Source organism: Haliotis asinina, chromosome 8 (assembly GCF_037392515.1).
Source record: "Haliotis asinina isolate JCU_RB_2024 chromosome 8, JCU_Hal_asi_v2, whole genome shotgun sequence".
Lineage (NCBI taxonomy): Eukaryota > Metazoa > Mollusca > Gastropoda > Lepetellida > Haliotidae > Haliotis > Haliotis asinina.
The window spans coordinates 8,941,199-8,953,654 of record NC_090287.1 but is presented as its reverse complement, the minus strand read 5'-3'; the positions used below and the strand labels follow the sequence as shown (position 1 = coordinate 8,953,654).

Genomic DNA, 12,456 nt, shown 5'->3' with positions numbered 1-12,456 from the left:
TTTACAGTTTATAGAGTGTATTTCCATGAATTAATCTGTAAATAGCTTAAAATGCTCACACCAAGATGCTTCAAACATCACAACTAGAATGTTTAAGGAACAACCGCGAATATCTGATACATATTTTACGTATTAAGTCGAAATGTGAAAACTCTATGGGGAAATGTCAATGCCATTGGATTCACCGAGATAAGCAAGGGATGGTGTACAATTCCGATTAGCATTACAATTTACATGCTCGTCCTTGTTCTGGGCGGAGATTCCGTATCGTTCATCTCCAAGATTTCTCACCAGTTATAAATGAAACGTATCGATTCAGTGAAGAAGGTCCGACGCTTCTTTTCACTACGTAACGATTTGATTTCCTTTAAAGTTTCCAAAAGCATCCTATTTCTACCCTTCCACAATTTGTTTTGGCAACCCGAGACTTATATGAATTCCAAATTGAAACGTTCCGAAGATCTGAACAGACCCACATTTTCAACATGAAGTACATGATTCCACTATGATTCCTTAACGGTCAGCGTTAAATCAGGCGTGATATGTACTCTCAATAATGCATCGGGCTATTCGGCGGGAGTCACTAACACTACATGTTTAATCGTTTTCTTGTTCATGGAACAAGAGCATTATCTCACCAATAGTGCCTCGCTTAGAACTCATTAAAGGAAGCGACGGTTGCGATAGTGTTAAAGGTTACGAGAAGAGTCATTCGAAAGACATTACCAGGAAGGTTCATTGCTTATAATTCCTGTATGCTTCTGTTCTGGCGATAAGGTATTCATGTGATATGTTTAATACACTATACTTTCAGAAGATGAAACTAAAGAATTGTAGTTTTTCGGCGCATTTGCATGTTGTAAAATTATATTTCGATTGAAATGAGGGAAACGAAACTGATAAATGCATATTAGAGATCACTGTGCAATGTTAATGTAACAAATAAACTCCTGTTAATATCACTTCAATCAAAGATGTCATCATGCACAATGTATTACTGAACAGACTCGTAAAAGGAGCTTATAAATAGAGGCTTAACTGACAGCTGACGACTTCGTCTTTAAGATCATACATGAGAGCAGCGAGAAAGTGCTGATGCAAACGAACTAAATGTTCACGTTCCCATTTAAACACTATGGACGGTTGGCTAGTATATAACATAGATACTTCTTAGGCACACAAACCCACTTTACATAAGTGTATCTTTGAGTTCATTAAGTTACTTTCATTAAGCACTCTCATTGGAATTTTTGAAAACAATTAACTGTATGCTAATATTAGCAGATACATCTCTCAGTAAAGAAGCGTTTACGATATATACTGAAAAGCAAAATAAACGAATTTTTTTAAAATCGAAATCTCATAAACGCAAGTGTTCATGTTTATGTCTTCTATTTTAAAAAATCACAAAAATGCCAGAGTTGCTTTCCTTTTGGTGTTCAGTATATAATGACAACAACAAGGAAATACGACACTTTGAACCCTCCAGCTTAATTGGTTTAGGTTGATAATACAGTAATTAGAATTGCAACTGATCAAGCCGAGGCAGCGGTGAAACCATGTGCCCAGAGTACACGCATCTTTCTATTTTGAAAATGGTTAATATACGTGAAGCCCTTTTCTAATATTCACCAAACGTGATTCGTCCATGATTTTGATTAAAATACGAAAACTCACTCACAAACCATAATGCTAATGGCAGGTATAGGTGTGATGAAATACGTTTGAAGAGAAAAATGACACATATTTACATTATTTTACATTTCCCTGGGTTTTAAAATCTGAATAGTCATTGGCGCCTTTAAATCAACAATCACCCACTCACTCACTCATCTGTGATGATCGCCAACTCTCACACTCAAACAGATCAAGAAAACAGACTTCTGAAGGCTTCCAACAGCACTTTAGCAATAGCTTCAATAACTTTGACCATCCTGGTGAGTATGTGATCCCAGTCCTCTAATAACGTATGTTCTAGGTGTTTAACGTCGCCCCGCACTTTAAGACAAAGTATCTGATGCCCAGTCAGATGAACGCGGTTGCCCTGGTAATGCAGATGCGTTGTGGGTATTCGGGCAGTAAAGGTGAAGGACATCTGGCTGCAGAAAAACATCCATGTCACTTCAAGTTTCCACGATAATGGGGCTTATCTTCCTTTCACCACAGATCCCACAGCATGACGCTACTGCTTCCTAAAAGGTAAATCTCTTGGATGTATCCCAGAACAAATCGATCACCTCGCCATTGATACATCCGCATCTGATCATCAGGATTTGAACCGAATTTGAACCAGCACTCGTTAATGAACAACACCCTTGACCAATCGAGACAGTGCCTACGTCACACCTTACGAAAGAACTGACGTATATTTCTCCAGTGGTGACATGTCAAGGCCATTCCACAGTGGTAGCTACAGCTCGTTCCAGCTCCATGACGTCACCACCAGGAAGAGGTTGTTCAGATGCAACATCAGTAGATGTAGGTCTGCTGTTAAATTATGAGTGTTCAAGAAGATAGGCAATCTTTTTAACCCTGAGAGCAACGTCTTATTCTGGTTTCAACTCTAACAGTGTAAACGTTAAGTGTATTACAACAATCGAGGCACATCTGTGCCCATGTTCGTGGAGCTGGATTCCCCCGATAATGTTTTCATGTTTATCATCCCCAGATGCCACAGGTCTGAGATTCACTTCGTTTCGTCTTCCATTAAGCTTTCACACCACAGTCCATACAGTAGTATGCCGAATTTCATCGTACCTATACGCGGAGCGTATTGCGATATCCAGTTGTATATGCAAGCATGTATTCAAACGCTACGGACAGATATTCCGGTAGCCATGTTCGGTGTTTCACGCTAACCCGGCCTGAAATGTTTGTGAATCAGTGTCAGCGACCACTTGCTGGTTTTAAAAGAGTTGAACTTCTCATTTGTGACCATCTTCACTCAATAATGTATGAACACCGTAAACTCTATCACATATACAATAAAGATTCAATTATATTGCATTCATAATATATTCACATTCTTAGATAATCAATATAAGTAGAAGTGTGATGAATAGGGGATATAAGTTGACGCAGAAATCGTTGTAACCTAGTAAGCTTCGTTTAATGATTCATAAAAGATAGATATTCATTTATTACGAACAACAAAGAGGTTTTACTTCGAATAATGTAAGCTGTTAAAACGAGTCTTCATCTGTAAAGAATGATAAATATTTCAGGAAAACGGTTGTTCATGGGTTGTTTAGTGCCACGATGAAGTTATAGTATTACGTGACTTGTGTTTAAACCATCTTCAACTGTTTGCCAAAGGTACGCACATGACATCATGGCGAACAATAAAGCAATACTGCAATAGACACGGATTAGAGTAAGTTCAGTTTCAGTTAGAATTACCAAAACTAATAGCCCCATATCCGTAGCCCTGTGGGTTTTAAACATGCTAAGGTCTCGTTTTTCCGGGCAATATCTGCTTCTTTCTGAGCTAATATACGTTGTTCCTTCTCTGCCCGTTTAGATCATTTCCTCAGCGTTAACGCGTGGTGTATGTGACAAGAAAGGCGAATTCATTAACCCGGTATAAAAAGAGATTTCAAGTAGGTTTGTTAATGTTTGTTCAAGTTGTAAATTGCTTAGAACGTATGTAATTACAAACGTGCCGTACAAACACATTCCATTAGGATTAACAGTGAAGGATTCCCGTCGGAGCCTTTGACAAAAATTGTAGCTAACTTGAGAAAAGCAAAAAAATGCAGTTTCCTAATAACGCAGGGGTTTTCGTCAGAAGGCGCATCACGCAACGGCCCCGCTGTTAGCCCACAGTAAGCCGAGGCAGTGAGAAACTGAATTAAGGGATTTATGTTGACTTAAAAACCAATGACTCTTGGCATACGGGAAGGCGGTTGATCCTTCCAGAATAGAGGGATCGCGTCTCCCTGGGAGGAATCGGAAGATCTTTCTTAGACCCTCTCGAGTGACACCCTCGGCCCAAGTCATCAATCATGCGAAATTGCGCCATTAATAAAGGTCGGCAACGGGAGGCAAGTCATATGCAGTATGAGAATATCGGCAGTACCGATAGCTATACGCAGTCTGACAGACGGTAATCTCCACGTGGTCATTAGCATGTGATGAATATTCAACGTGAAGGTAATCAGACATCCAATCTGGTACAGCGGTGTTTGAGAGACACGAGGAACTTCAAGTGAGAAAATTAAACAATCTGCGACAGATCTGTGTTCAGCAAGTGTCCAGATAAGAACACAAAATGCCAAGCAACCTAGCAAGAAACCGTGATCTGAAACGTTTCTTTTTCGGACAATTCACACAGAGAAATATGTTAAAACTAGTGAAAATAAATAAATATGTGCAAATTGTAAGTACATTTAAGTACATATTGTAAGTACATATTGCTTTGACAAAATATTTATGAAAATATTTGTTGTTACTCTGGACAATGTACAGTATAACATATTGAGTATGTCATTTAAATGTATGAGATAATATTCCATAAAACATACAGAATGTACTTACAAAATATGACAGGCACACATACAAGCCCGCACACATGTGCATTTCCATCTAAATCATAAAAAATCATGATATCGAACAAATAAAAATAAGCATTCGGAAAGCGTAAATAAACTTGAAAATTCCCACTCACCTATTGATATTGCAGGAACCAGGCACAGAGTCACAATGACACATGACTGCATGTATAACAGTAAACCCATTGTCACGCTTCGCGGGTTAATCTGTATCTCTTACGAAGTTCTGCGATAGATAACAGTTGGTCCGAAAGCTGTCGTCAGCCACAGAATAGAGGCGGCATGCCAGGATGAACGTTACTATCTCGACACTCACTCATGTGTTAATCAAACCAATTTGCTAGAAAGAATGGCAGTGTGAGGGCCGCTCACAGCTGGGAGTCACACTAGTTGTCACACTCGCCCTATAGATGCTAGCTTCCTGTTCACTTGGTGTGTCACAGCTCCAAAACAAACAGCCAATCACAGGCTCCGGACTTCACGGTTACTTTCAATTTGCACATTGACTCCTGACCCTCACACTCCAAAGCAACTGACTGTACACATGGCAGGCGGGTGAATAATCTATCACAAAACGGCAAGCACAGAACAGGGAGAAGAGGCGGAAACCAACTAATCACGTTCTTGCATGTTCCGTGATGGAACTGGAAAGATACCCCAGATCACCGGCTCTAGGAAGCTTATCGTGTTCCCTCAAACCGTTTCCACACATTTGTACAGCATGGCGTACAAACTACTGTTGTCCGTCTGGCGGTGTGCTCACCCCCTGTAACTTCCTACAGGAGAATACACGCTCTGTGTGTTATAGAACTTGCTTTTGTGTCACTCTATAACCAATGCCTTACCCTTAACCCAGACGAAAGGACTAAACAGATTTGAATGAGTCATTAAGCTTCACTTCCTCACTGAATCATTGATCATGGGTCACAATGGAACGGATAACCAGTCGAGAAGTTAAGACCAACCAAGCAAAGTGTTTTTATAAGAACAGAAGAACCCCAACTTGAGGATTGCGATACATATTAATAGTCTTAATAGACAAAGAGAAACTATCGATTTTTTAAGTGTATATGAAACAGAACCTTATTTATATCAGTACTGCCTTCAAAGGAAATGCATCATTGCTGGCTAATTGTAAAGCTGTACGAAGTAGCGGTATCAACAGTAGGTTGCCTTCAATTTCTATTGCTCATATGGTCGTTCGACCAATAAGGCTTATGTGCTAATGCTAAGGGTTTTTCTTGCAGCTTAATCCATATATCAACGTCTTGTCCACTCTATTTAAACATTTTACATTACTTCAGTTGAGGCTTGGGAAATATTTTAAAGGTTATGAAACGGAATCGTGCCCAGCGCCCTGTGTATTACATGATTGCGCCGCAGACGAAGAGCGATGCAGAAGTATTGAATGCTGATGCTATAGGTTATACGTTGAATGTGTCAGATCAATATCTTAATACGCTATTGAGTAATTAGTCCAGTTTATTCCGAAGTTTAGCTATAAAGGGTTTGTAATGAAAAGCTAGCTATCAACAGAAATGTCTTGAATCGGTTTTGAAAATGATGCTAGGCAAGAGATTTTGCCCAACTGCATGTCATATTTTCAAGTATTTTTTCATCATAGCTGCAGTGAAAGTTACCCTGTTAGCATTTGGACTATTGCGTATATATGTGTGTGTGTGAGAGAGAGAGAAGGAGAGAGAGCGAGAGAGAAGGGGGTGGGAGGGGGAGGGGTGGCGAGACCGTGTGTGAGAGAGTGATAGAGAGAGAGTTTGTTTGGTGTATGAATAAGTAGATAGGCATGTGCATTGTGTTCGGATAATACCGTACCTTAGAATAACCGTCAACAACAAACATGCTTTACATGAACGTTTATGTGAGTAATATATATTAATTTTTATATTTATGTGTACAATGTAACATATAACACGAAATACCCAAAGTTGGACGTAGAGCATACAGTAGTCCCACAAGCGTTCGTGGGGTAGCATTCCTTAGTTTGATAATTTGAAGGAAGGTTCCCTGATATCTGGTTATTGTTAATGAAGTTTAACTATCCTACTACTGACATTAGTGTATATTGGTTTGCTGAAACTGGCAGAAGTCGTCGTGCAGTAGCCAATACATTCAAAGTTTCACTGTACACGATGTGTATGCCATGGAAGAGGTACCCAAACCCAGACTATTTACGATCGACCTCAATGCGGACATCCCAGATCAAGGACAAGAATATAAGGTTCGAATGATTGTTACGAGTGTGTATTTTCTGTATATTTTGTTATTAATTAAGTAATAATTATTTGGATGATAATTATGATGGGTCACATTTCCTTTTACTAGATGGTCAACACTTTTAGGATTCTGGTTTTCCGGAATTTATCTGCGCTCAGTTTTCTATGTGTTTACTTCCGGGAGATTTATTCGAGGGCATTCTACATTATCTGCTGTCAGACCGATCGCTGTGTTAACATTCTGCATAGTTGATTCTATCTCACACTAAGACTTTGGTGAGTTTGCTATATTGTATTTTGTGACCCATTGACTTAGATTTTGACTCTCTTGAATTGTATTTGTAATCAGCATTGTGAAAATGACTTGTGACTTTGTATACCTTGCTCTCGTTGCATAATAATACATAATGTGAACGTTTATGACTTGTCTTTGTTCTGTTTTGCTGGTTCTCAAGTGGATTTCTTACATCGTTTATCACGGTAAATTCTTAACTGTAACAAAAGTACGGGCTCGAATTCATTTGACATTTGAGACCATTTGTGAAATTCATTTCAAATTACTGCATTTGAGGAACCAGCAAAATGGTATTTGAACTTGAGAAGTTTGTATTGTCCCCTGACACTGAGACAATTAGTCAGTTGAGTAAATGAGATTTATTGCAAATTTCTTCACATCCCAAACTTGATGGAAAACCTGCAATGAGGAAATTTCAGATTTTGAAAATTGTGTTGAATCACTATATTGATAAGGGAATTGTTGAAGATGATGTTTTGGAAATGGTGCCAGAGGAATGTTCAGACCTGTTGGAAATGAAAAAAAATAGAATTGAAAAGGTTGGAAAAAGAAAAAGAGTTGGAAATGTTGAGACGGAGAAGGAAATAGAAAGAGACAGAAATAGAAAGGAATTAGAACTGAAGAAATTGCAAGTTGACACAGAAATTGCTCTGAAAAAAAACTTGAAAACCCTTCTCAACTCTCAGATTCTTTCACTTTTGACATTGCAAGACATGCTAGGCTTGTACCCCTTTAATGAGAAAGAAGTTGACAAATATTTTCTACATTTTGAGAAAGTTGCAGAAAATCTCAAGTGGCCTGTTGAGTCATGGACTATGTTATTGCAAACTGTTTTGAAGGGTAAAGCTCAGGACGCATATTCAGCCTTGTCAGTACAACAAAGCTCAGATTATGATCTTGTCAAGAGTACCCTTTGAAAGCTTATGAGTTAGTGCCTGAAGCTTATAGTCAGAAATTCAGAAATGCCCACAAAAGAGACAATGAGACATTTGCTAGAGAAAAGGAAACATTGTTTGATTGGTGGTGTGGGTCTAAGGAAATCACAGATTTTGATGGTTTGAGACAGTTAGTGTTGGTGGAAGATTTCAAGCAGTGTTCATGCTGACCTTAAAACTGATTTGGATGAACAAAAGGCTGATGACTTACATAAGGCAGCAATGTTGGCAGATGATTATTGTTTGACTCACAAGACTTCTTTTAGGTCTCCGGGTAGTACAAACTTTTTTGGCCAAAAGGGCTTTTCCCCGGTTAATATTTCATGACATGCAGGTTACATGGTGTTAGAACAGGTTCAAAATTCTAGTGGCAACCAGTCACATACTTTTCAGTCTAAGCCTAAGGCTACCAGTGGTTCTGATCCTGTTTGTGCGTATTGTAAGAAGCCAGGTCATTTGGTGTATGCAACTCCCGTTTAGAAATCAGGCTACACGTTCCCCAAATGCTTTTGTGTCCATCACACCTTAGCCTTTCTTTCCAGGTGGTTCTTAGGAGAGTTTTGTTTGTGAGAGTAAGCCTCAAGATTCTGTAGTTCGGAAGGAGTTTTTGCCCTTTGTTTCCAAGGGTTCTGTGTCACTTATGGGAGATAATTCTACCCCACGGCCCGTTATTATCTTGAGGGATACTGGATCTCTGATTTTGAAGGATATTTTGCCTCTTTCTGATGAGGCTTCAGCTAACTCAGATGTTTTGCTTCAGGGTATAGGTGGCAGTTCTTCTGCCCCTCTCCATTTTGTGAATTTGACCTCAGATCTGATTTCAGGTGAGGTGAAAGTTGGTGTTCTTGACTTTCTCCCAGTTCCGAGTGTCGATTTGTTGATCGGTAATGATCTTATGGGAGCCAAAGTTGGTGCTGATCCAAATGTCACTGTTTTGCCGGAGAGTTCAGTTAGTACAGAAAAGTTGGAGGATGAATTTCCGGGTATTTCCGGGTATGGGTCGCCGGATGTTCCTGTGGAGGATGAATGGAAATTGTACCATCAAATCGTGGTACCGAAAGTATTTCAAAAACATGTACTTTCATTGGCACATGAAAGTCCCATGGCAGGTCATTTGAGAACTTGAGAAAATTTTGCCACATTTCTTTTGGCCCAGTTTGATTTATGGTCGACGGACACGTGTTGCTGGGTTGACATATGTCGCTGATGACGTTTCATTATGTCGAAAGTTTCTGTACTCGTGTTGCATAACTCAGACGTGTCTTGCAGTACGTGTCAACTTGATACATCCTGACACCGATGGATCTAATCTGGTCGGATGTCAACCGCGCAATCCCACTCGATACAGTCCTTTTCCGCGAAGATCCAGGTTAAAATTGGTCTTCAGCAACCCTTGCTTCTCGTAACAGCAAAGCAGCCAGCCAGCGATACAGTGCAAGGTGATGTCGTTTTCCGGTAACACACTGCACTACCAATTGTCCCGTTTGCAAGACGTGTGGTTCAGGTTTGAATTTCAGGGTGTTCATGGTCAATTAGCGAATCATCAGTGCCTATCTCCACCAGTGCCATATATATATATAGTGCCTTGGGTAGCAACGAAACTTTCTCCATTTGAAATCGTTTTGGGCATGAAAGGGACTGGAATGTGTGTCATAGGCCGTTGGTGGCCAAATGGGTTGAACTTGGTTATGCGCTGCAAGAGGAGCTGGCGTTGGAATCAGAACGCCGAATGCCTCGTTGAGTTACAGAGTTATATTAATCTCTCACAAATTGTGATGGCACACTATTGCTCACAGAACATAAACATTCACATCATTCCTTGCAGCCATGACATCTACTGTTATACTTGTTTGTAGTGTAGTCCTAATTGCTCCTGTATTAGCACAGGGCTACTGTTTCAAATTGATATCCATGTCAATAGCTAGAAAGTTAAAGCTATAAAGCTAACTTTTGCACCAAATATTACTTCAGAGAGTCCTAACCGAGAACAAAATGGTCTATATCTCCTTGCGAACCAGGATCCGATGTTGCTGTCATTCAGATTCTTTCCTTCATCAACATAATGAAGGACCCTGTTACTCAAACCTGGGAAAATTCCACTATTTCTTTACGCTTTTCTTTCAAATCAAGTCGACACGCGAAAATCTAACTGATGTAATGTTCAAAGTGCTGTTAAACCTCACTGACTGAAGATAAACCTCACTGGTTGAAGATAACAGATGCTATTAACCAAATAGTTTTTGTTGACAGTTTTCACGACCACTGAGCTTGATTTCATTTGTTTAGTGTCTTCATATCGTCTCCATTTGTTGAACCAACAATAACTGTTTGAATTGAATAGGTTAGCTATGTCATTAATATCAACCATTGTTACAGTGTTACAGGGATACCAATATCAGTGAAATATGGCCATCATTGTGTGCAATAAAACGCTTTCTTTTTTATGAATAACGGTCCAATTTACAATCAGTTATTTCAAATCGATACCGCGAGTTACACCAGCTACATGCTTATTGTGGACATGTAATCACCTTTATTACTTAAGTGTGAGATCTTTGACATCTGGGGTCTCTACGTCCGAGTGAATAATTTATAAACTCGTTCTATGTAAGCCAGATCGCTTTATGTTTCAGCTGTGTGTTATTTCATTGCAGCAGAAACAATCCTCAACTCGTGTTTTTGGAAAGCTTGGCGTCAGACACATTATTTTGTAACACAGTGTTCACTGTTTCGGGCTATCGCTGAAAGAGACAGTATGTTGGAACTGAAACCGTTTTTGAAATTTCATTAAATAAGTAGACCTGGAAGGACGATTGTAAATCTGTCAACATACGAATAATTGTAGTATCACGATTTCAGCCATATTGCCTTTGGACTTAAACATTTTCATGATTGTTTTTGGCTTAAGTGAGACTCGTTCGCGAAGCACATGATGCAGAATCTGATACTCGCATCAAAACTCGGTTACGTTCCACAATATATCACTTAAATTTGATATTACAGGAATAGGGATGCGCTATTTCATTTATCTCTGGTCGCAAAACTTTCAATCGAAATAAATTAGACTCGGTGCCCCACATGTGGCTATACAAGATGAATAAAAAACAACTCTGCACACAATGACAATAATGACATGGCGATATTCACCATGTATCCGATTCACCACCTCTGCTGACAATGTTTATTGAGTGGCCCATGCTTGTCCTAAGAGGCGACTAACTGGAGTGGGAACTCGGGTTCCCTGACTTTGTTGACACCTGTATCCTAGTTGTGTAGATCGGTGTTCATGCTGTTGATCACTGGATTACCGGCGGAAGCACATTTCCCACTGTATGGTACATGGAATGTTTTACTCTGACGCTGCTGTCGTCTTCCTACCTAGCCTCTACAGATACTTCGTGGAGAGAAATAAAACATCACGTTTAGTGGAGCCAGTATTCATCAGATATGGTACTCATGATACCTGAAAACATGAGAATCTATCTTGAAAAGAATGGAATGTATACATTTTGTGACAGCACAAGTATACAGAATATACGAGTAGAACATTTTGCCTTAAACATGATACTCTCCGTCGTAAATACATTGCCTATCGAGGCACGCTTCTTAAAAACACACGACATGTATAAATCCGTAATGTCTATTGACAAACGCAATGGAGTGTTAAGCAGATATTTTCAACACGTGATCGCACAGAAAAGAAAAGGTAACAGTATTCCGTATACACAATATTACAAGTCTATCACAAAAGGTCGATGGATGAGGGTGTCAAGTCGTCTTTGATCATGTCACAGTGAAAGTAGGCATTTATTTTTATATCGTGTTCATTCTAGTTTGTTTGTGGGTTAATTTTGCTGTAGCCAATATTCCAACTGCATAACGACAGTCTGTAAATAATAAAGTCTAGACCAGACAATCCCGTGATAAACATCATGAGCATTGATGTAAGCAATTGTAATTGCAAAGACTTGCAGAAGCAAATGCTAACAGCTTCATATTCAACAAAAGTAAAGACTTAAGTTTTCAACTTAGACTATATAATGGTGGTTCTCGTGTTTCTACAAAAAATTCTTTGTATCAAATCATTACAGTTTTAATCTGGCTATCACCGAAATTTCCACTTGAATAATTGCAATACCGACAAAAACGAAGTTGTGCAACATGAAAACGCCAGAACGTCACCAGATCTCGATAGAGCGACACGATACTACACGAGACGACACCACCATTGTAGGACACGCCATTAAGAAATGACGGTAAAGGAGAAACGTTTCAATTTGTAAATGCATACGACGTAATACAGATGATGGTGGAAATGATCTAAATAAAGGCAGTGGACACTACAACAAAAACAATAACATATAAACTACTTTGTGTTCTATTCTACCAAAGTTCAAATCGTCTACAACAAATTTCATTGTAGAACTTAAAGGCTTTTTGTTTGG

General features: G+C 39.3%; 1 protein-coding gene across 2 annotated transcripts in view; it reads right to left on the bottom strand.

Annotated features, from left to right (window-relative positions):
• Positions 1–4,945, bottom strand: part of LOC137294061 (opioid-binding protein/cell adhesion molecule homolog) — a 45,842-nt gene extending 40,897 nt beyond the window's left edge. For both annotated transcript variants that reach the window (XM_067824991.1, XM_067824990.1), the window contains exon 1: positions 4,667–4,945. In XM_067824991.1, the coding sequence (XP_067681092.1) occupies positions 4,667–4,736 (70 nt within the window). In that variant the 5' untranslated portion in view covers positions 4,737–4,945. The remainder of the gene's footprint in view (positions 1–4,666) is intronic.
• Positions 4,946–12,456: the final 7,511 nt, after the last annotated feature.